Source organism: Anomaloglossus baeobatrachus, chromosome 5, assembly GCF_048569485.1.
Source record: "Anomaloglossus baeobatrachus isolate aAnoBae1 chromosome 5, aAnoBae1.hap1, whole genome shotgun sequence".
Lineage (NCBI taxonomy): Eukaryota > Metazoa > Chordata > Amphibia > Anura > Aromobatidae > Anomaloglossus > Anomaloglossus baeobatrachus.
Window position 1 is genome coordinate 247,628,184 of NC_134357.1, and position 26,322 is coordinate 247,654,505.

Below are 26,322 nucleotides of genomic sequence, written 5' to 3' on the forward strand. Positions count from 1 at the left end.
GTGCCCCCTCTACGGCACTGCCTGCGTTCCACCTGAAGCTCTTCCGGTTTATGGCCAGATAGGAAAGGGGCAGGATCACGTGGTATCCTCTGGTCATGTGATCACTGTGACTCCTGCCTACTTGTTGGTCTTAGTATGTAGTGTGGTATAATCTCTGTTATTACTCCGTTGCTAGAGGAGACATGAGGATGTCACATATGACACAAGGACTGCCAGCATGGACCCTGAGGGAAAGAGCTAGATTATACCTAGCCCACAGGACGGGCTGGAGGGGGCTCTTATTCCAGATTTTTTTTCTTTTCTGATTTTTACAAGTTTAATAAAAATCGCCATAATAATACAATGCAGCGAGGCGGCCTGATGTGAGCACGCAGGAGCAGCTACAGAAATGACCAACGTGGGCACCGAAGGGTGTTATTGAGAGGGTTAACCCCTCGCCACCGGGCAAATTTACATTTTCTGTTTTTTTCTCCCCTTCTTCCAAGAGCCATAATTTTTCCATCAATATAGCCATAAGAGGGTTTGTTTAATGCAGGAGGAGTTGTACTTTTGAATGATACCATTCATTATACCATTATACACCACTCATGATACCATGGTTAATGCAGGAGGAGTTGCACTTTTGAATGACACCATTCATTATACCATTATACACCACTCATGATACCATGGTTAATGCAGGAGGAGTTGCACTTTTGAATGACACCATTCATTATACACCATTCATGATACCATGGTTAATGCAGGAGGAGTTGTACTTTTGAATGATACCATTCATTATACCATTATACACCACTCATGATACCATGGTTAATGCAGGAGGAGTTGCACTTTTGAATGACACCATTCATTATACACCATTCATGATACCATGGTTAATGCAGGAGGAGTTGCACTTTTGAATGACACCATTCATTATACATCATTCATGATACCATGGTTAATGCAGGAGGAGTTGTACTTTTGAATGATACCATTCATTATACCATTATACACCACTCATGATACCATGGTTAATGCAGGAGGAGTTGCACTTTTGAATGACACCATTCATTATACACCATTCATGATACCATGGTTAATGCAGGAGGAGTTGCACTTTTGAATGACACCATTCATTATACCATTATACACTATTCATGATACCATGGTTAATGCAGGAGGAGTTGCACTTTTGAATGATACCATTCATTATACACCATTCATGATACCATGGTTAATGCAGGAGGAGTTGTACTTTTGAATAATACCATTCATTATACCATTATACACTATTCATGATACCATGGTTAATGCAGGAGCAGTTGCACTTTTGAATGATACCATTCATTATACCATTATACACTATTCATGATACCATGGTTAATGCAGGAGGAGTTGCACTTTTGAATGACACCACTCATTATACCATTATACACCATTCATGATACCATGGTTAATGCAGGAGGAGTTGCACTTTTGAATGACACCATTCATTATACACCATTCATGATATCATGGTTAATGCAGGAGGAGTTGTACTTTTGAATGATACCATTCATTATACCATTATACACTATTCATGATACCATGGTTAATGCAGGAGCAGTTGCACTTTTGAATGATACCATTCATTATACCATTATACACTATTCATGATACCATGGTTAATGCAGGAGGAGTTGCACTTTTGAATGACACCACTCATTATACCATTATACACCATTCATGATACCATGGTTAATGCAGGAGGAGTTGCACTTTTGAATGACACCATTCATTATACACCATTCATGATACCATAGTTAATGCAGGAGGAGTTGTACTTTTGAATGATACCATTCATTATACCATTATACACCACTCATGATACCATGGTTAATGCAGGAGCAGTTGCACTTTTGAATGACACCATTCATTATACATCATTCATGATACCATGGTTAATGCAGGAGGAGTTGTACTTTTGAATGATACCATTCATTATACCATTATACACTATTCATGATACCATGGTTAATGCAGGAGCAGTTGCACTTTTGAATGACACCATTCATTATACACCATTCATGATACCATGTTTAATGCAGGAGGAGTTGTACTTTTGAATGATACCATTCATTATACCATTATACACTATTCATGATACCATGGTTAATGCAGGAGGAGTTGCACTTTTGAATGATACCATTCATTATACACCATTCATGATACCATGGTTAATGCAGGAGGAGTTGCACTTTTGAATGACACCATTCATTATACACCATTCATGATACCATGGTTAATGCAGGAGGAGTTGCACTTTTGAATGACACCATTCATTATACCATTATACACTATTCATGATACCATGGTTAATGCAGGAGGAGTTGCACTTTTGAATGATACCATTCATTATACACCATTCATGATACCATGGTTAATGCAGGAGGAGTTGCACTTTTGAATGACACCATTCATTATACCATTATACACTATTCATGATACCATGGTTAATGCAGGAGGAGTTGCACTTTTGAATGACACCATTCATTATACCATTATACACTATTCATGATACCATGGTTAATGCAGGAGGAGTTGCACTTTTGAATGACACCATTCATTATACACCATTCATGATACCATGGTTAATGCAGGAGGAGTTGCACTTTTGAATGACACCATTCATTATACCATTATACACTATTCATGATACCATGGTTAATGCAGGAGGAGTTGCACTTTTGAATGATACCATTCATTATACACCATTCATGATACCATGGTTAATGCAGGAGGAGTTGAACTTTTGAATAATACCATTCATTATACCATTATACACTATTCATGATACCATGGTTAATGCAGGAGCAGTTGCACTTTTGAATGATACCATTCATTATACCATTATACACTATTCATGATACCATGGTTAATGCAGGAGGAGTTGCACTTTTGAATGACACCACTCATTATACCATTATACACCATTCATGATACCATGGTTAATGCAGGAGGAGTTGCACTTTTGAATGACACCATTCATTATACACCATTCATGATACCATGGTTAATGCAGGAGGAGTTGCACTTTTGAATGACACCATTCATTATACACCATTCATGATATCATGGTTAATGCAGGAGGAGTTGTACTTTTGAATGATACCATTCATTATACCATTATACACTATTCATGATACCATGGTTAATGCAGGAGCAGTTGCACTTTTGAATGATACCATTCATTATACCATTATACACTATTCATGATACCATGGTTAATGCAGGAGGAGTTGCACTTTTGAATGACACCATTCATTATACACCATTCATGATACCATAGTTAATGCAGGAGGAGTTGTACTTTTGAATGATACCATTCATTATACCATTATACACTATTCATGATACCATGGTTAATGCAGGAGGAGTTGTACTTTTGAATGATACCATTCATTATACCATTATACACTATTCATGATACCATGGTTAATGCAGGAGGAGTTGCACTTTTGAATGACACCACTCATTATACCATTATACACCATTCATGATACCATGGTTAATGCAGGAGGAGTTGCACTTTTGAATGACACCATTCATTATACACCATTCATGATATCATGGTTAATGCAGGAGGAGTTGTACTTTTGAATGATACCATTCATTATACCATTATACACTATTCATGATACCATGGTTAATGCAGGAGCAGTTGCACTTTTGAATGATACCATTCATTATACCATTATACACTATTCATGATACCATGGTTAATGCAGGAGGAGTTGCACTTTTGAATGACACCACTCATTATACCATTATACACCATTCATGATACCATGGTTAATGCAGGAGGAGTTGCACTTTTGAATTACACCATTCATTATACACCATTCATGATACCATGGTTAATGCAGGAGGAGTTGTACTTTTGAATGACACCATTCATTATACACCATTCATGATACCATGGTTAATGCAGGAGCAGTTGCACTTTTGAATGATACCATTCATTATACCATTATACACTATTCATGATACCATGGTTAATGCAGGAGGAGTTGCACTTTTGAATGACACCAGTCATTATACATCATTCATGATATCATGGTTAATGCAGGAGGAGTTGTACTTTTGAATGATACCATTCATTATACCATTATACACTATTCATGATACCATGGTTAATGCAGGAGCAGTTGCACTTTTGAATGATACCATTCATTATACCATTATACACTATTCATGATACCATGGTTAATGCAGGAGGAGTTGCACTTTTGAATGACACCATTCATTATACACCATTCATGATACCATAGTTAATGCAGGAGGAGTTGTACTTTTGAATGATACCATTCATTATACCATTATACACTATTCATGATACCATGGTTAATGCAGGAGGAGTTGTACTTTTGAATGATACCATTCATTATACCATTATACACTATTCATGATACCATGGTTAATGCAGGAGGAGTTGCACTTTTGAATGACACCACTCATTATACCATTATACACCATTCATGATACCATGGTTAATGCAGGAGGAGTTGCACTTTTGAATGACACCATTCATTATACACCATTCATGATATCATGGTTAATGCAGGAGGAGTTGTACTTTTGAATGATACCATTCATTATACCATTATACACTATTCATGATACCATGGTTAATGCAGGAGCAGTTGCACTTTTGAATGATACCATTCATTATACCATTATACACTATTCATGATACCATGGTTAATGCAGGAGGAGTTGCACTTTTGAATGACACCACTCATTATACCATTATACACCATTCATGATACCATGGTTAATGCAGGAGGAGTTGCACTTTTGAATTACACCATTCATTATACACCATTCATGATACCATGGTTAATGCAGGAGGAGTTGTACTTTTGAATGACACCATTCATTATACACCATTCATGATACCATGGTTAATGCAGGAGCAGTTGCACTTTTGAATGATACCATTCATTATACCATTATACACTATTCATGATACCATGGTTAATGCAGGAGGAGTTGCACTTTTGAATGACACCATTCATTATACATCATTCATGATACCATGGTTAATGCAGGAGGAGTTGTACTTTTGAATGATACCATTCATTATACCATTATACACTATTCATGATACCATGGTTAATGCAGGAGCAGTTGCACTTTTGAATGATACCATTCATTATACCATTATACACTATTCATGATACCATGGTTAATGCAGGAGGAGTTGCACTTTTGAATGACACCATTCATTATACCATTATACACTATTCATGATACCATGTTTAATGCAGGAGGAGTTGTACTTTTGAATGATACCATTCATTATACACCATTCGTGATACCATAGTTAATGCAGGAGGAGTTGTACTTTTGAATGATACCATTCATTATACCATTATACACTATTCATGATACCATGGTTAATGCAGGAGGAGTTGTACTTTTGAATGATACCATTCATTATACCATTATACACTATTCATGATACCATGGTTAATGCAGGAGGAGTTGCACTTTTGAATGACACCACTCATTATACCATTATACACCATTCATGATACCATGGTTAATGCAGGAGGAGTTGCACTTTTGAATGACACCATTCATTATACACCATTCATGATACCATGTTTAATGCAGGAGGAGTTGTACTTTTGAATGATACCATTCATTATACCATTATACACTATTCATGATACCATGGTTAATGCAGGAGGAGTTGCACTTTTGAATGACACCACTCATTATACCATTATACACCATTCATGATACCATGGTTAATGCAGGAGGAGTTGCACTTTTGAATGACACCATTCATTATACACCATTCATGATACCATGTTTAATGCAGGAGGAGTTGTACTTTTGAATGATACCATTCATTATACCATTATACACTATTCATGATACCATGGTTAATGCAGGAGGAGTTGCACTTTTGAATGACACCATTCATTATACACCATTCATGATACCATGGTTAATGCAGGAGCAGTTGCATTTTTGAATGACACCATTCATTATACCATTATACACCATTCATGATACCATGGTTAATGCGGGAGGAGTTGCACTTTTGAATGACACCATTCATTCTTCCCCATATAGTACTGGAATATAGGGAAAAATTCCCAGTGCGGTGAAATTGCAAAAAAAAGGTGCAATGCAGAATTGTTTTTTGGGTTTTTTATTCACCATGTTATCTAGATGGTAAAACTGACATAACATTCTGATAATAATAATTAAATAATTGTATTCATTTATATAGCGCTATTAATTCCACAGCGCTTTACATACAATGGTAACGCTGTCCCCATTGGGGCTCACACTCTAGAGTCCCTATCTGTATGTCTTTTGAGTGTGGGAGGAAACCGGAGTACCCGGAGGAAACCCACACCGTGCCGCCCAGATCTGATTCCCCAGATCAGTGCGAGTTCTCAGATACCAAACATGTAGTTTTACTTTTATCTAAGTGGTGAGAAAAAAAATCAGACATTTGTAAAATAAATAAATAGCGCTTTTGTTGCCATTTTCCGAGCCCCGTAGCGTTCTCCTTGGGCTGAGTGACGGCTTATTTTTTGTATCTTGAGCTGGGGATTGTAATTATACCATTTTTGCATAGGTGTAATGTTTTGATCATCTGTTATTACATTTCAATGTTATGTTGTGGCGGCAAAAAAACATAATTCTGGAGTTTTGGTTTTTTTTACTTGTTACGTCGTGTACCAATCAGATTAATTTTTTTAATATTTTGATAGATAGGGCATTTATGAAAGCAAGGATACCATATATGTCTATTTTTATGTTTTTACTGTTTATTTTCAGTTGGGTAAAAGAGAGGTGATTTAAACTTTTAGGGGGTATTCATATTTTTTAAAACTTTTTTTACATTTTTTATTGATTTTACTAGTCCCCCTAGGAAACTTTATGCCTGCAATGTCCAATCACTTCTGATCAGAGCAATGATTCAGCATAGCTATGATCAGGAGAAATGCTGACCTCCTGTGCGTGCCGACGCACCATTCACAGGAAGCATGGTAACACTTTAGCGTCCTGTGATTACATCGCGGGGCCGCCCATGGTGGCAGGCAACAGCATAAACCCCGCCAGAGATAGAGATCATGACAGAGTTTGACAGCACGATCTAATTGGTTAACAGGCACAGGTGGATCAGAGATCCACCCACACCTGTTTGCTGTTCTGATCACTAGACATGCAGCTGACATGTGAGAAGAATAATGCAGGCTGGCCGCGTGAGCCCACATTAAAGGGACAGACATGGCCAAGGACATACAGTTAGGTCCAGAAATATTTGGACAGTGACACAATTTTCGCGAGTTGGGCTCTGCATGCCACCACATTGGATTTGAAATGAAACCTCTACAACAGAATTCAAGTGCAGATTGTAACGTTTAATTTGAAGGTTTGAACAAAAATATTTGATAGAAATTGTAGGAATTGTACACATTTCTTTACAAACACTCCACATTTTAGGAGGTCAAAAGTAATTGGACAAATAAACCAAACCCAAACAAAATATTTTTATTTTCAATATTTTGTTGCGAATCCTTTGGAGGCAATCACTGCCTTAAGTCTGGAACCCATGGACATCACCAAACGCTGGGTTTCCTCCTTCTTAATGCTTTGCCAGGCCTTTACAGCCACAGCCTTCAGGTCTTGCTTGTTTGTGGGTCTTTCCGTCTTAAGTCTGGATTTGAGCAAGTGAAATGCATGCTCAATTGGGTTAAGATCTGGTGATTGACTTGGCCATTGCAGAATGTTCCACTTTTTTGCACTCATGAACTCCTGGGTAACTTTGGCTGTATGCTTGGGGTCATTGTCCATCTGTACTATGATGCGCCGTCCGATCAACTTTGCGGCATTTGGCTGAATCTGGGCTGAAAGTATATCCCGGTACACTTCAGAATTCATCCGGCTACTCTTGTCTGCTGTTATGTCATCAATAAACACAAGTGACCCAGTGCCATTGAAAGCCATGCATGCCCATGCCATCACGTTGCCTCCACCATGTTTTACAGAGGATGTGGTGTGCCCTGGATCATGTGCCGTTCCCTTTCTTCTCCAAACTTTTTTCTTCCCATCATTCTGGTACAGGTTGATCTTTGTCTCATCTGTCCATAGAATACTTTTCCAGAACTGAGCTGGCTTCATGAGGTGTTTTTCAGCAAATTTAACTCTGGCCTGTCTATTTTTGGAATTGATGAATGGTTTGCATCTAGATGTGAACCCTTTGTATTTACTTTCATGGAGTCTTCTCTTTACTGTTGACTTAGAGACAGATACACCTACTTCACTGAGAGTGTTCTGGACTTCAGTTGATGTTGTGAACGGGTTCTTCTTCACCAAAGAAAGTATGCGGCGATCATCCACCACTGTTGTCATCCGTGGACGCCCAGGCCTTTTTGAGTTCCCAAGCTCACCAGTCAATTCCTTTTTTCTCAGAATGTACCCGACTGTTGATTCTGCTACTCCAAGCATGTCTGCTATCTCTCTGATGGATGTTTTCTTTTTTTTCAGCCTCAGGATGTTCTGCTTCACCTCAATTGAGAGTTCCTTAGACCGCATGTTGTCTGGTCACAGCAACAGCTTCCAAATGCAAAACCACACACCTGTAATCAACCCCAGACCTTTTAACTACTTCATTGATAACAGGTTAACGAGGGAGACGCCTTCAGAGTTAATTGCAGCCCTTAGAGTCCCTTGTCCAATTACTTTTGGTCCCTTTAAAAAGAGGAGGCTATGCATTACAGAGCTATGATTCCTAAACCCTTTCTCTGATTTAGATGTGAAAACTCTCATATTGCAGCTGGGAGTGTGCACTTTCAGCCCATATTATATATATAATTGTATTTCTGAACATGTTTTTGTAAACAGCTAAAATAACAAAACTTGTGTCACTGTCCAAATATTTCTGGACCTAACTGTATGTATACATCTTTGGACGTGAAGGGGTTAAATGATTTTGGGTCACTGATCTCACAGGACCATTACAATGACAGTGATGCCCCACATCAAATTTAGGTCACTCCAGCCTGGTCCAAATTGGCTTTGAGCATCAGAACTGGCATCAAAGTGGTCAAACAGCTATTTTTATTCCAGATTTGAATATGTAACTGGTATCTTTAGGGGTTAAATTACTTTGATTACTGATCTCACATAACCATCACAAAAATAGTGATGCCACTCATCAACGTCACATCACTCCAGCCTGGCACAATTGAGCTTTGGGCATCAGAACTGACATCAAAGTGGGTAAATAGCTTATTTTTATCACACTATTGGGTGTGAATCCACTGCACCATGGACCGGGCTTACCATTGAGTGGAGTGAATAAGTTTACCTAATGGGTCTTCACCAGAGCCTCTGATGGTGAGAATGGGCTGGGCTGCCGGTAGACATTAGGTATCACTCCAGGGAAGTCCCTGGTATTGAAGCAGCTGACCCAAAGGTCAGCTATGCAGGTATGGAGATCAGGCAAGACGGAGTGAATAGGGGAGACTGCATGGACGGAGTATGTACAGGAGACAAGCTGTATGTGCAGGTATTGGAAACAAGCAGATCGGGTTGGGGTATAAGGACACACGGAGGCCCTGGGGGCTGGCTACATGACACATGGAGGCCCTGGGGGGACTGGCTGCATGATACATGGAGGCCCTGGGGGGGCTGGCTGCATGATACATGGAGGCCCTGGGGGGGGGCTGGCTGCATGATACATGGAGGCCCTGGGGGGGCTCGCTGCATGACACATGGAGGCCCTGGGGGGGATGGCTGCATGATACAGGGAGGCCCTAGGGGGGCTGGCTGCATGACACATGGAGGCCCTGGGGGGGTGGCTGCATGACACACGGAGGCCCTAGGGCGGCTGGCTGCATGACACATGGAGGCCTTGGGGGGTGGCTGCATGACACACGGAGGCCCTAGGGGGGCTGGCTGCATGACACATGGAGGCCCGGGGGGGGGGGGGCTGTTTGCATGACAAATGGAGGCCCTGGGTGGGTTGGCTGCATGATACATGGAGGCCCTGGGGGGGCTGGCTGCATGATACATGGAGGCACTGGTGGGGGCTGGCTGCATGATACATGGAGGCACTGTGGGGGCTGGCTGCATGACACATGGAGGCCCGGGGGGGGGGGGCTGTTTGCATGACAAATGGAGGCCCTGGGTGGGTTGGCTGCATGATACATGGAGGCCCTGGGGGGGCTGGCTGCATGATACATGGAGGCACTGGTGGGGGCTGGCTGCATGATACATGGAGGCACTGTGGGGGCTGGCTGCATGATACATGGAAGCCTATGGGGCTGCATGATACATGGAGGCCTTGGAGGGGGCTGGCTACATGACACATGGAGGCCTTGGGGGGGGCTGGCTGCATGACACACGGAGGCCTTTTGGGGTGCTGGCTGCATGAAACATGGAGGCCTTGGGGGGGCTAGCTGCATGACACGTGGAGGCCTTGGGGGGGGCTGGCTGCATGACACACGGGGGGCTGGCTGCATGACACACGGAGGCCCTGGGGGGGCTGGCTGCATGACAAATGGAGGCCCTGGGGGGGCTGGCTGTATGACACATGGAGGCCTTGGGGGGGGGCTGGCTGCATGACACATGGAGGCCCTGGGGGGGCTGGCTCCATGATACATGGAGGCCCTGAGGGGGCTGGCTCCTTGACACATGGAGGCCCTGGGGGGGCTGGCTGCATGATGCATGGAGGCCCTGGGGGGGCTGGCTGCATGATACATGGAGGCACTGGGGGTGCTGGCTGCATGATACATGGAGGCACTGGGGGGGCTGGCTGCATAATACATGGAGGCCTATGGGGCTGCATGATACATGGAGGTCTATGGGACTGCATTATACATGGAGGTCTATGGGGCTGCATAATAAACATGAAGGACACCTTATACATGCACTGTAGGGGTGCAATATACATGGAGAAGTATGGGGCTGGATAATACAAAATGAAGATTTATGGGGCTGCATTATAATACATATAGGACTATGGGGGCTACATTATAATATATGAAGGACGATGGAGATGGAGCCTACCTTATACATGGACTATGAGGGTGCGCGATAAAACATGGAGGACTATGTGGTGCAGTATAATATATGTAGGACTATGTGGTGCAGTATAATATATGGAGAACTATGAGGTGAATTATAATACATGGAGAACTATGGTAAACTCATTATAATTGGAGGGCTATGAGGGCTACTTTATACATGGAAGACTATGTGGGTGCATTATAATATGTGGAGGACTATGTGGCGCAGTATAATATATGGAGGACAGTGGTGCATTATAATATATGGTGAACTATGTGGTGAATTATAATATATGAAGGACTATGGGAAATGCATTATAATACATGGAGAACTATGGGAAATGCATTATAATACATGGAGGACTATGGAGGTGCATTCGAATATATGAAGGGTTATGTGGGACCCATTATACTACTGGAAGGCTATGTGGGGGCCATTATTCTATTTGGAGAACTATATACGAGGGGGGACAAAGATACAAGCATGGGATGGGAACGTTTTGTGCTGAGGGGAAAAAAGGCTCTTTCCCTCAGCACCCAGCTTTCCCATGCTCTGCTGTAGATCTCTCAGCACCCAGCTTTCCCATGCTCGGATATGGGAAAGCTGGGTGCTGAGGGAAAGATGTATAGCATGGCATGGGGTAGCTGGGTGCCGAGGACAAGATGGATATCAGAACATGGGAAAGCTGGGTGCTGATAGAGGGATTTCAGATCATGGGAAACCTGGGTGCTGTGGGTAAGAGCCAAGTGTCAGCGTCATTATCCTGCGCCCAGAGAGTCAGTGTCATTATCCCGTACCCTAAGTGTCGGTGTACATGGAGGGGGGGCCCAGGTCCGAGCTTTGCACCAGGGCCCATCAAACTCTAGTTACGCCCCTGCACAGAGGTACAGCATGTGCCTGCTGACTACTCCCCACCAGATCAGCTAAGTCCTTCTCCTATGCATACCTTTACCGGGTTCAGACGCCATGTTTCATGCTTACCTTCTTTGCTACTCATTTATGGTTTTGTCCAGCCAGCTGTACAGAAAAAGGCCTAGAAACTCCCACCTAATATTAGATGGCCATGTCACCTGGCTTCATAGAAAGAATCCATATTGATATTATTGCCTAACCCCCTTTTGCTCATCATCGAAAAAAAAAGAATGGATGGATATTAGTGCAAAATTTACAAAGAAGCTATCCATTTAATTTCTTAAAGAAAAAGATAGCAAAGGCATTGACTGTTCCTAGAGATTCAGATGGGAGCATAGTTAACTGGATACTCTACATGCACTTGGAAGAAATAAGAAGTTATCACCAGATGTCACCTGATTTCCGAGGAGCCGATGGTTACTATCCCTCGAGTGACTGATAGAGATATGCAGCACTATTTGGTGGCAGGAGGCATTGAGGTTTCAGTTTGTACAGTAAGGCAACTTCTTACAAACGCTAAAAGCCTCCATGTCCAAACTGTAAGATGTATACCTCTACTAACCGAAAAACACAATAAAAAGTAATCTGCCGAAAAACAACATAAATAATCCATAAAGCATGGGGGGTTCTGTTCTTTGGAGAGATGAAAGAAAACATGAACTTTTCTGAGTCATAGATCAACAGTAGTATGGGAGGAGAAAGTGAAGCCACACTGAGAAGTAATCCTTGCCTATAGTGAAGTTTGGCGGTGCTTGGTGATGGGGCTGCTTCTTCCTCTGTCACATCTCCACCAGAGTCCGCTCCTGCGACTTCTGCTTCAGTCACCAAGCGCTGCCATATTACCACCGTGGGCAATGCTGGTGATAGGAGTCAGTACCAGTAGCTCTGGTGGGTGCAGGCTCTGCCCATCCACTAAGCTGGGATTCACTAGGACCTGCAGTACCACTGGCTGACTATGGTAGCAGGTGCCTTCCAGCTGAAGTACCACCTTTCAGCCTCAGTTAGTGGGAAGACACCACACCCTTCTAATTCCCTCTCCTGTTTGCTGGTCCCTGCCAGTGTAGTATTGTATTCCTGCTTGTGTCTAGTTCTCCCTGCTCTGTATATTGATTCCTGTGTTTTGACCCCTGCCTGCTCTCTGACTAGTCTCCTGTCTGCCGTTTTTGTACCTCGCTGTCATCTCTGGTTTTGACCTTAGCCTGATTTCCTGACTACGCTCTTGTCTGCTGATTTTGTCCCTTTTCTGTATCTCCTGGTTTGACCCTGCCTGGCGACTACTCTGCTTGGGATTGCAGCCTTCCACAACTAGCAATCTCCAGGGTCCTGTAGTAATTCCAACCCCTTGTATAGGGGTTAAAGGATTTCGGGGTTCTCGGGATCCTGCTTAGCGGGTGGCTAGCCTCTAGCCTGTCCATGACAGCCATCCTGAGAATGTGGTTCCAGGCAGACATTAGTTTGGCAGAGGAAACTTGCAGTATGAGGGCAATATAGATTCAATCGTGTATCAGGAAATCCAAGGAGAAAACATCATGACTTCTGTGAGGAAGCTGAAGCTTGGCTGTTATTGCTCCCTCCAATTGAACAATGATCTCAAGGATACTTCAACATGTATCCAAAATTGTGTTCTGCAAGAATCTGGAATAACAGTCACAATTGCCAGACTCAAACTCAAAGAAATTATTTTGTAGGAATTGAAAAAGACCGTTGCAGCGTGCAAATAAAAAAATATTTGTCAACCATTGCCCACAAGGAATGGGCTAAACTTAAGAGTCGATGAAAAGTGCTTCAGACAACTTGGTCCATTGGCCACTATAGCAATCGCTGGCTGCTGGAGCCATTAGAACTGCCTATCCTGATGACATCTACGGCTCTTATGATGAGCTGGTTTGGTGCAACTTCATTGTAGCAGCAGGGCACACAACATGTGACTTCTCCCAGTGCTGGTTAATTAAAAAAGAGCTGTAAATCTCATCAACTTACCAGGCAGTTCTCATGGCTCCTGTCCAGCAGCAAGAGATTACGCTTTTGGTCGATGGAATGGTTTGTGCAAATCGTTTCGCACCAACTCTTGCTACAGATTCCTCAGGAACGCTACCACAAGCTGATTTTCAGCAGGTTATATCAGCCAAAGGGGCTATACTAAATAAGGGGATGAATAATTCGGAGACTGCAGTAGTCAGTAAAAATGTCATTTTGTGCTGAAATTGGAAAAAAAAAAACACTTGTAATATTAGTTGTGTTTCTGCCATTTAGATTGCCATAAACCCATGAAACAAGAATATGTAAATGTTCTATATAAGAGAGAAAAAAAAACCCTTTAGGCTATGTTCACACACTGCGTTTTTTACCTGCGTTTTTGGTCCGTTTTTGCTGCAGAAATTTCTTGAGAAATTCTTGTAACCTTTCTGCAGACATTCCCCAGCAAAACCTATGGGAAAAAAATTAGCTGTGCACACACTGCGTTTTTTTCTTAAGAAAATTCTTTCAGTAGATCTTCTTAAGAAAAAGAATGAGCATGTCACTTCTTTTCTGCAGCTAGCTGCGTTAGTTACCATAGATAATGGCACAATAACGCAGGGAGCAACCAGCGGTAAAAACGCACCAAAAACGCACCGAAAACGCACCAAAAACGCGGCAAAAACGCAGGTGCGTTTTTGGTGCGTTTATTAACGCGGGTGCACTAATCCTTCACTCTTAAGAAATTTCTTAAGAGTTTGCATTTGGGGTGGTGGGAATAATTTTGATTATTACTGTTGTGAGGATACAATACATTTTGTTCTAATAGAAACCATCTTGTCTTTATAGCTGAATGATGTCATGGGGCTCAGCTACCGCTGATGGGCGGGGAGCTATCACATTTCTACACACCCCTGTGGCTCTTATTGGCACATAAGTTCTGAGAAGTTGTTTCTTTGTTTGAGATACTATATAAACTGGTCACATGATATAATAAAGCAGAAACTTTCAGTACACCACAGAGTATGTGCTGCAATGATTTCCCAAGCGCTTGTAAAACAAATCTTATTAATTTGGAGTTCTAATGGCATAGGAGTGTATTTTGCTCACACTGTAAATACATGTATGTGTATTTAATTTCTTGAGAAAGGCTTTCAATGAGTCCAATTAGACAATTGTAAGACAATGAACAATACCTGCTGAAATTAATAAGATTGCTGTTGTCATCTGATACAACCACATTTTTGCTTGGGTGACAGTGCTGCCCTACATTTTCTTCTGTGATTGAAACTTCATGTCTCCACTTACAATCCATAGAACCATTTTTTACATACTATACAAGTCATTTTGAAATAGGTCTTCTTGTAAGATTGCCTTACATAATTTGCATGCATTTGATACAGTTGTGATTCAAATAATAAAAGACAAGAAAAAAAGAAGTAAAAAATGTTTATTATGTGTTATGGAAAATATAAAAAATACACGTAGGTTAAAACATGTATGGGGGAAAAAAAAGGATATTTGAGAAATAACCCTCTCTGTTATGCATACATAGGCTGCCTAATACAATTTTCACAACCGAATATTTATAAACTGGTATGGTTGAAAACAACAAGAAAGATTAACCATTAAGTGTTAAAAAGTGCATAAACAATACTAATAAAACATAATTGTGTAGTAAAAAATTCACAGCAACATAAGGTTTATAAATATAATAAATAAAGATTTTGCCATCTTAGGTGTTTTCCCTCATTAACCAGCTTACTCCAAAATACTGTTGCTTGCAAGAGTACACAACCTCCAAAAAGCCCTCGTACTCACTAGACTAATGTCGCTGAAGCCACCGATATAAACCGATTCGGCCAATGGGCTAATATGTATGGTAGCACGGCCCAGCTGATGGGTTGGGGAGATATCAATTGTGCATATCCAATTTCAGGCTGCTGATCGCATTGTTCTCCGAGAAATGAGCCACAGCCCGGACTAGGCAGTTATCAGCTTTCTCAGAGAACACAGAACTCAGTAGAGCAAGCAATCCTGTGTATGGGAGAGTCAGCGGAGATGGCTGTAGGAAGAACAATTGGCCAAAGTATCGTTTGACTGACCGCCATCTAAATCAGTGTGGATGGCTTAGGGAGAACCTCTCATGTAAAAAAATGCTATTAACTTGGAGATCTGCAGGTTAATAACGTTCTGACTGCGTGCGTCCGCCACACATAGCTCTGGTGCCAGGAGGAAATTCACTTAAATCCTCCTGCCAGCCTCAGGCTTTCAGTCATAGGGGCATGGCTTCAGTCACCACTTTGTGCAGTGATCAGTGGCTGTAACCATGCCATCAGCACTGACTGACAGTCAGCTCAGCATTGCATCAGTACAGACCTGGCTGTCAGTCAGTGCTGAGGGCACTGTTACAGCCTCCGCTCACTATGTACAGAGCAGAGAATGAAGCCACTCCCTTATGACGGACAGCCGGTTCAACATTGCATCTGTACAAAGCAGGCTGTCAGTCAGTGGTGAGGGCGTGGTTACAGCCGCCTTTCACTATGTACAGAACAATGAATGAAGCTGTGCCCGTATGACTGACAGCCAGCTGTGTATTGCATCAGTACAGACCCAGCTGTCAGTGCTGAGGATGTAGTTATAGCCTCTGCTCACTAAGTACCGAGCAGCGACTGAAGCAGTGTCCCTATGATTGACAGCTGACTCAGCATTGCTTCAGTACAAACCCAGCTGTCACAGTCAGTGCTGAGAGCGTGGTTACAGCCACAGCTCACAATCTACAGAGCAATGAATGAAGCCGCGCCCATGACAGCTGGCTCAGCAATGCATTAGTACACAGCAGGCTGTCAGTCAGTGCTCAGGACGTGGTTACAGCCGCCACTCACTATGCACAGAGATGTGACTGAAGCCACATCCCTATGACTGAAAGCCTGAGGCTGCCAGGAGGGATAAAGTCCATTTCCTCTTGACAACAGGGCTCCAAGTGTGGTGGCCGCATGATCTGCATAACCTGAAGAGTAACAGTGTTATTTTACATGACAGGTTTCCTATAAAACCTCGACAGATATGTTTGGATTGCAAATTAAATCTATTGTTAGGAGAATTTTTGCTATAAACCAGTTCTACTAAAAGTGGCGAAATTGCCGTTTTCCATTTAAAAAAAAACAAAAAAAAACAAAACAAAAAAAAAACTGGGCTGTTTTATTCTTTTATAATCAATTTTGGCAACAAATAACCAAATTGACAACTGCTTATTAGATTTTCTCATCGATAGGAGCGTGTGCAATCAGTCCAGAGTGTCTTGACCCTACAGTGACACATATGTAAAAGGATTGGTAACACCCAGTTGTCAGTTCCAGTCAATTTTCTACATTTTCAAAACAATTTCTGAAAAAAAAACTAAGTGAAAAATTCGCTATTATAGGTATTCTTATGCATGTTGTAGAAACTCCAAGTTTGCACAGATGAGGTATTGCCCTAAAACTTAGGTTGCATTTGTCTGGTGGATCATTAAAAATATACTGCAGTGGAAGGAAAACTGTGAAAATGAAGACTAAAAAGAACACTAATGTAAAAATAATTAGGGAAAGGCATCTAAAGCTTTGAAAGAAGAAAAGCATTACCCATGGAAGCCCCTGCTGCTCATAATATATATATATATATATATATACACATACACACATATATATATACATATACATATATATATACATATATATATATACATATATATATACATATATATATACATATATATATACATATATATATACATATATATATACATACATGTGTGTGTGTATGTATATATATATATATATACATACACACACACACACACCTACATACATACATATATACACACACAGTGCTGGCCAAAAGTATTGGCACCCCTGCAATTCTGTCAGATAATACTCAGTTTCTTCCTGAGAATGATTGCAATCACAATTTCTTTGGTATTATTATCTTCATGTATACGTCGCTGTGATGGCGAACGTCCCTCCCCCTTGAGGGAGGGATTGTTCGGCAGTCACAGCGATGCCGCCGACCAGTTAAGTGCGTGTGACGCTGCCGTAGCGATAATGTTCTATACGGCAGCGAACACACGATATTGCACACACGACGGGGGCGGGTGCTTACACGCTCGATATTGCTAGCAATTGCTAGCGATGTCGTAGCGTGTAAAGGCCGCTTTAGCCTTGAGATTGCTCATGCTTCCTCACAATTTGCATTCTCAAGTCCTCTGACAGTTCTTTGGTCTTCTTTCTTTTCTCCATGCTCAATGTGGTACACGCAAGGACACAGGACAGAGGTTGAGTCAACTTTAATGCATGTCAACTGGCTGCAAGTGTGATTTAGTTATTGCCAACACCTGTTAGGTGCCACAGGTAAGTTACAGGTGCTGTTAATTACATAAATTAGAAAAGCATCATATGATTTTTCAAACAGTGCCAATACTTTTGTCCACTCCCTTTTTTATGTTTGGTGTGGAATTATATCCAATTTGGCTTTATGACAATTTTATTTTTTTTTCATTGAAGACAAATTAGAGGAAGATAATAATACCAAAGCATTTGTGATTGCAATCATTTTCAGGAACAAACTGAGTATTATCTGCCAGAATTGCAGGGGTGCCAATACTTTTGGCCAACACTGTATGTATGTATGTATATATACTGTATATATCTATCTCTCTATACATATATATATATATATATATATATATATATATATATATATATATATATATATATATATATATTTATTTGTATAAACATATACAAAGCCTGATTCCTCCATATGCTGTAGTCCTCATTCGGACGTCCATTGTATCTTTACAATGTGTTATAGCCTAGTTTCACACTTGCGTTGGACGGCTTCCGTAGCATTGCGTTGTGTGACGGATGTAACGGATGCTACGAATCGTACAAAACAACGGAAAGCTTTTTTTTTTTCTTCTTTACAGTTTTACCGGCAGCAAACTATTGTGAACGATCAGGTGAACGATCAGCTGAGAGCTCTCACATGGCGGCGGTCGGGCGATCAGCTGAGAGCTCTCACATGCCGGTGGCCAGGCGCTCAGCTGAGCGCTCTCACATGCCGGTGGCCAGGCGCTCAGCTGAGAGTTCTCACATGCCGGCGGCCAGGCGCTCAGCTGAACGTTCGGCCACCGAAAAACAAAATAAAGTTTCTGTGATTTAAAGAAAAGAAAAAACACAAAAACGCATGCGCAGTGAAAAATAAAGGTTTCCGTCGCTCAAAAAAACGTTACATGTAGCGTTCCTTCCGCCCGACGCAGCGTCAAAATAACGACGCTGCGTCGTCCAGCAGATGCAACGCTGACACTTGCGTTACAGTGCGTTGTCCATACAAGTCTATGGAGAATAGCGCAGTGCGTTAACGGACTGCGCTATTCTCCATAGTGACGGACTGCGCTGAACGCAAGTGTGAAAGTACTCTTATCCATGATTTTTTTCATGGACAGAACACATACCAATTACTGTCTGGGGAGCTGTTTTTGTATTTACTGTGGATCAAGCATTCACAAAACACAAATGGAGATATGTTTGTTTTTGACCTGAGTCGTGGCTCAAACTTGTGCATTGAAACTAATGGTACTGTGAAAGAACAGACAGCAGACACAAGGAGGACATCTGGGGGCTGGCCACGTTTTTTTGTTTAATGTGTAAAGTTTGGATTTTTTTTTTATATGAGAAAAAAGTAGATTTTGGGTACTCACCGTAAAAGCTCTTTCTTCTGTGTCCCCCAATGAAGCGATAAAGAAACAGATATCACGCAAATGTTAAAAATGGGGACAATGACCAACAGTGGATGATAATCAGGGCACCAGTGAAAAATCAGTCCATTTTTTTCTTGTATGCAAAAGAAAAAAGGTGCAAATGAGGCCTTAGATAGTTTGTGGAAGGCCAAAAGCTATGCCTACTATAGCCCCACAAATGCACACTCAGCCAAGGGTAAACCACTGCCCGACACCTCTAGCGGGGCTTATCTCAGGTGAGCTTGAAAGCCCAAAATGCATCCGCCAACAGCAGAGAGTTGGGCAGCCTCATATTAATATGGCTGGCTATTTCACCCAAAGCGTATGAAGTGCATGCCAAGAAGTCAATGACAGTAGAGTCTGACTTGGTAGATGAATACATAAAAGTGTATAGATCCAAATCTAGAACCTGTGATGCAGTACTTCTCAAATTGTGTAGAAGGCCATCAAGTAACAGGGTAGCTTAGCTCTGTAGCAACCAAACACAGGCAGCTGCTGCCAAGGTAAAAAGGATGATAGGATGCATTAAAGAGGCATAACAGCACAACATGAGAACACAGACGTATAAATACGGCAAGAGAAAAGACCACTTCTTCACCAAAAGAGAAGGATTCTTTTCAGTAAGAGCACTGAGAGTATGGATACCCGCTACTAATGGAATCTGTCATAGTGAACGCTCTAAAATACTAACAAGGGGTGATAATATTGCAGATAATGTTTACTAGATTGCAAGAGATGGGATTCATTTGGATTGCCTCATCGAGTCAGCACAGAACTTTCATTGCTAGACATAAGGATATTTGGCATCACTGATGATGCTGCCTTCTACAGGATGAACATTGCAGGATATTAGGTAGAATTACTTCGCTGTTGGTGAAGCACAAACGGAAGGAAAGTTTAGACCGAAGCTTATACATCGTACACCGGCCTCATCGCTGGTTTAGCAACAAAACTGAAACTTCACAATGTGAACAGAAATTGTTGTCATATTTAAATGTGTTGTCTGGGATAAATTTCTAACCGTCCCAGATCCATTGCTGCTAACATCTTTGTTCACATGAAGTGAACAGCGCACATGACCGCTGCAGCCAATCACTAGGCTCAACAGCTCTCACTGGTAGGGTTGCCAAGTCCAGTTATTAGATTCCAATTGTTTAAAAAAAAGATTTTCTCTTTGTAGATCATGGTCCCTTCTCTGACCTGTGCACTTTGTGATGTTGGACGAGATAAGCCTTACAAAGGAACTGTTTCCCACATGTCAAACATGAATATGGTTTATCTCCTATGTGGATTTTCCCATGACGAACCAGGTCTGATTTTTGGGTAAACTTCTTTCCACATTCTGAACAGGAAAACGGTTTCTCTCCTGTGTGGATTCTTTGGTGTATCACAAGATGCGAGTTGCTAATAAAACACTTCCCACATTCAGGGCATACAAATGGTTTGTCTCCCGTATGAACCACTTGGTGTTTCACCAGATGAGACTTCTGCGTGAAGCGTTTGTCGCATAGAGAACAACCGAAAGGCTTTTCTCCCGTGTGGACCCGTATATGAGCAACTAGCCTGGCATTATTGCTGAAGCACTTTCCACACTCTGGACAGTTGAACCTTTTTTCCCCGGTGTGGATGATCTGGTGGATAGCAAGATGCGATTTTTGGGTGAAGCATTTCCCACAAAATGAGCACATAAATGGTTTATCACCAGTGTGAGTTTTCTGGTGCTTGAAGAGGTTAGAACTTTGATTAAAACACTTTCCGCACTCAGAGCAGGAAAACGGCTTCTCCCCTGTGTGGCTCCTTTGGTGTTTAACCAAATAGGAGTTGCAAGAAAAGCTCTTTCCGCATTCTGAGCATACGCATGGCTTCTCCCCTGTGTGGATTCTCCGATGAATGGTGAAGTGTGATTGGCGAGAAAAATATTTTCCACAGTCTGGACAAATATAATGTTTCAGGTTCTGCATATCTGGATCTGACTGACCGCTGGAGAGTTCTGAATGGTCAGCCTGACTTATACTCTCAGAAATTTCTTGGAAACTCAGATCTGGATTATTGTATATTACTTCACTGTCTAAAAGAAAAAGAAAAATCACATTTATCAGAAAGGGATCAACATATCTAAAGCCAAACATTACAGTATTTATTGGAATTTTAGAGTAGGATATTTTCCACTATTCTATAAATGTCCTGTATGGAATAGTCAGTGAATTGGAGCTATACGTATATAGACTTTGATCTTGGGAGCTGTCAGTGAGGGCTACTGCAGATGAGTCCGAGTGCTATCCGACAAAAAAAAATCAGATTGCACTCAGACCAATATTATTCAATCTTTTCTCGGAACAGCATGCATGACTTGCCTCTGAGAATCGGATGGCACTCGGCCTTTCAAGTTTATGGGTCCATTAAAAACAATATTAAATAAACAAATTAAATAAATCAGACAGCACTCGGATGACCTCACGGACTGACAGAATGGAGAAGGTGGAGAACCTTTTTTTCTCTCCCAACTCTGAGAAAAACGGATCCCACAAGGATCAGAATCTGCAAATTTTTCTCAGATAGAAAAAAATACTCTTATGTGAACTTAGCCTCACGTTACGTTCCTACAATGATCTCTTGGTGACTTTTATGTTGTAGAATTTCTCCACCTACTATATAAATGTAGCTACCGTATTTTTCGGGTTATAAGATGCACTTTTCATCCAAATTTTTGAGGGGGTGCGTCTTAAAATCCAAATATAGCTTACTGGGAGGTGGAGAATTGGCGGGGGGGGCTGCCTGGGCGGGCGGCCAGGTGGCTGTCAGTGTGTGGAGGTGGCTGACTGTGTGCTGGTGGCCTGCTGGCTATGCGGGCTGCGGTGGCTGTGCAGCGGGTGTCCCAGATGCTCTGTCTGCGATCCAGGCTTCAAATGTTGGCGCCCGGAGTCAGCGTGTGCGCAGATGGAGCTCTTGGATGAGAGCTCCATCTGCGCATGCGCCACTCCGGGCGCCATTTCTTTGAAGCCCGGACCGCCGACAGAGCATTTGTGACACTCACCGTACTGGCCTGCTCCACCACACAACCACGGCAGCTTCCGCTGCCAGCACTGACCCAACACCAGCACTAACCTGCCACCGCCAGCACTGACCCTCCGCTGCTGCGAACACAGCATACCACCGCTGCTGCCCCCCTACGGTAAGACAACACCAGAGTATAAGACGGACCCCATTTTTTTTTCTCTCTAAATTTGGGGTGTGTCTTATAATCCAGTGTGTCTTATAAAACGAAAAATATGGTACTTGTTTTATTTTTTGTACATGCGTTTTTGAAACTGCAGTTTTTTAATCTCTTCTTAGAAGGTCATATTTTAAACCCCCCCCCTTCTTTGGTTTGATATTTCCTGGTATTTGGCTTTAACAAAACTTTATTGATACACTTAGGTGTGGATTACCTGTGTTTTTGATTTGTTTCCATAGTGGAAATGCACTAAAAAGTTTTGTCCCTTTGAATTTTCTGCATCTAATGAAGTATATGAGACAAATCTGCACAAAAGCTTAGTGTACCCACAAGAGAAATTGACATATTGTGGATGTGACACACGCACCACAGGACAGTTTATGCTGAGTAAAAACAATGCACAGAGGGCAGGAGATTTCTATACATCCCATCCATTTTTTAGGAACCTTAAGACGTTGTGTTGTTGCCAGAGTGAAAACATACAGCAAAAACTAATGATGGACACACTGCCTCACAGTAACATGCCATTAGTGGCCTGGAAATCCTGAATTACTACATGCTACTTCATAAGTTGTAGATGGCTATGGATGGATAATACAAAGCCATGTTTAATCTGCTAAAGCAATATTATTCTGTGCTTAGCAAGATATTGTTCTGAAAAGCATTCATGGGTTATTGTTCTGAGATTAACAGTAATATTAGTAAATACCTCCAATTAGAAATGTAGTATTGTTCTCGTGATATAGAAGTGTCTGTTACCTCATGTGCAGGGCATTGCAGCTTAGCTACACAGGGTTATGACCACTAGCAACTAACTGTCACTATATGAGTGGAAGTAACCATGGATACCTAAGCTGCAATGCCCTGCACATGAGGTAAGAGACATGGATATATCAGGAGAACTATCCTACATTTCTAATTGGAGGTATTTGCTATTATTATTACACATACTACACTTGAAACCAGACGTTTCCCTCCACACTCTATAAAGACACATCTGCATGTTTTTCTCACTATCTGACATGAAGTCAGAATAATCCTTTCCAGTTTTAGGTCAATTAGGAACCAAAATTATTTATATTTTGGGGGCGGGGCGATGTAGCCGACCAGAGAGGACGCATGGGAAGCGAGCTCCTATAATCCTGATCTTATCCTGGCCATTTACACCCGGTTACCTGACCCATTTACTCACTGACCTGCTGCTGTGACAGGAGACACCATCTGGAGGCTGGTGATTCCCACTGGAGCTATTCCCTGACTCCTGCACGGCGTTGCTGGATCTCCTGAGGCTGGAGAGTGTGGAGCAGCAGCCATCTTCCCTACAGCATGCATTTTCACAGGGACCAGCAGAGCATGACTCCGGAGAGCAGTGAGGAGTGACAGATTTATGGCCAGAGGTGAAGACCCGGAGCGGTGAGCACAGGGAAGTTAATTCTCCCTTAGCTGTGTAACTGGCAGTCAGTGTGCAGCACATTAAGGGGCCGGCGGCAGTGTGGGAGACTTTAACCCATAGAGTGCTGGAGGGTCTGGAGTGTGTGCCTTGAAACACAGGCCCTGCAGATTCTCCGACACATGAAAACAAATAAGTGGCACATATTGAAGTCCCCATGCTGCGCAGGCCTGCATCATCCTGATAAATACACCCTGAGTGCTGTGCTGCCCTGGGACTCCCTTCATTCTTATTATCCATCATATAAGTGGCGGTTTTCCGGCTCTCTGGACGTGGTGAGGAAGTGGAGACAGACATATTACTAAATATACATTATAAAGGCACAGATTCAGACGCACGGGGGCACGATAAGAGAGGGGTGCAGAATCAGCAAATCCCCAGTGTATCAATATGAGTCCCCCTAAACAAAGTGGAGCTATTGACAAACTTAAGGAGTTTGCAAGGGGTGGTCAAGCTGATGCCCCTAAAGCCAAGAGAAATGCCACCCCAAAAGGTCAGGCACTATTGGATGACGGGTCAGAGGATCAAGATGATTTAACCCTGAGGCAGGTGTATGAACAGCTTGTGCAAGCAATTTCTACAAGCAACAGCTCCCTCACAGGGAAGATTGAGCAGGTACATTCAGAAGTGGGCCTCCTGCGTCAGGACATGCAATCCCTGAGGGCCCTAACAGCGGAAGTCGAGACACGAGTGTCTGAACTGGAGGATCAAACTGTAACACTCAAAACAAAAATGACCACAATGGCCGGATCGGCAAATGCATGGCGCCAGAAAGCAGACGATCTGGAGAACCGCATGTGTCGAAACAATATACGGATCATAGGACTGCCAGAGCACTCGGAAGGTCAGCATCCAGAAATATTCCTGGAGGAGTGGCTGAAATGTAATCTCAAAGATGAGTTCTCCTCGACATTTGCGGTGGAGAGGGCGCACAGAGTTCCAACGAGGCCTCCTATTCGAGGCATGCCACCACGTCCCTTTTTAGCAAGGATGCTCAACTACAGAGATAGAGACACAGAACTCCGTCTGGCCCGACAGAAGAGCCCACTCAAGTTCAATAATGCTGCGCTCTCGATCTTTCCGGACTTTTCGGTGGACCTCCAGAAACAGAGGGCCCACTTCATGGAGGTGAAGAAGAAATTAAGGGAGCGGAACATAATCTACTCTATGCTGTACTCTGCCCGGCTCCGCATAGTGCATGAAGGGTCGCCTCTGTTTTTTACTACACCTGCTGAGGCTGAGGACTGGCTACAGGTACACCCGAAACCTAAGGGGCAGAAGCAATGAGATTACTTTCCTAGGTGACATTTTCTGTGCCCCCTGGCGACCCTCTTCTTCCATGGTTGCTTGAAGCCCCCTTTGGAGACAGATGGGACTTCCCCGTGCCTCGAGTGATGGAGGAATTGGCCAGGAATTGGTTCTTGTGAAATGGGAGCCCTATCTTGTGCACCCTTATACCACCTATACCAGGACACTGTATTCAGTGGTGGTATCCCCATTGATGTTTGAAATGTTTTACAGGACTTATCGGAAAGGTCCTGAAGTTCGATATTGGTTCTTTATGTTTACAGCTGCAATTGCATTAACTTTATTTCTTTGCAGGGACAGGATTATTACTGTTGGAGGGTTAACCACACTTAATTGCAGGGCAGAAAGCGTCTTATACCTGGGATCCTGGTTCTATAAAAAGATCTATGTGATATGGGGTCAGAGCTAATATTTATGACCTGGAATGTCAGAGGCCTTAAATCGCCCAAAAAACGTATTAAGGTATTCTCCCAAATTAAGCAAGTCAAGGCCCAACTGGTGGTACTGGTAGAGGCTCACCTCACACGGGACACAGCCAGACTAGTAAACAAACAATGGGTACAATGGTCGGCACATTCGTTCCACACCAGCTACTCCAGGGGTGTCTCTCTATTGGTCCATAGACATATCCGTTGGCAA

At 42.4% G+C, this 26,322-nt stretch overlaps 1 protein-coding gene across 2 annotated transcripts in view; it reads right to left on the bottom strand.

The window, feature by feature from the left end:
- Positions 1–18,612: 18,612 nt before the first annotated feature.
- Positions 18,613–26,322, bottom strand: part of LOC142311151 (uncharacterized) — a 59,151-nt gene continuing 51,441 nt past the window's right edge. For both annotated transcript variants that reach the window (XM_075349319.1, XM_075349318.1), the window contains exon 7: positions 18,613–21,779. In XM_075349319.1, the coding sequence (XP_075205434.1) occupies positions 20,893–21,779 (887 nt within the window). In that variant the 3' untranslated portion in view covers positions 18,613–20,892. The remainder of the gene's footprint in view (positions 21,780–26,322) is intronic.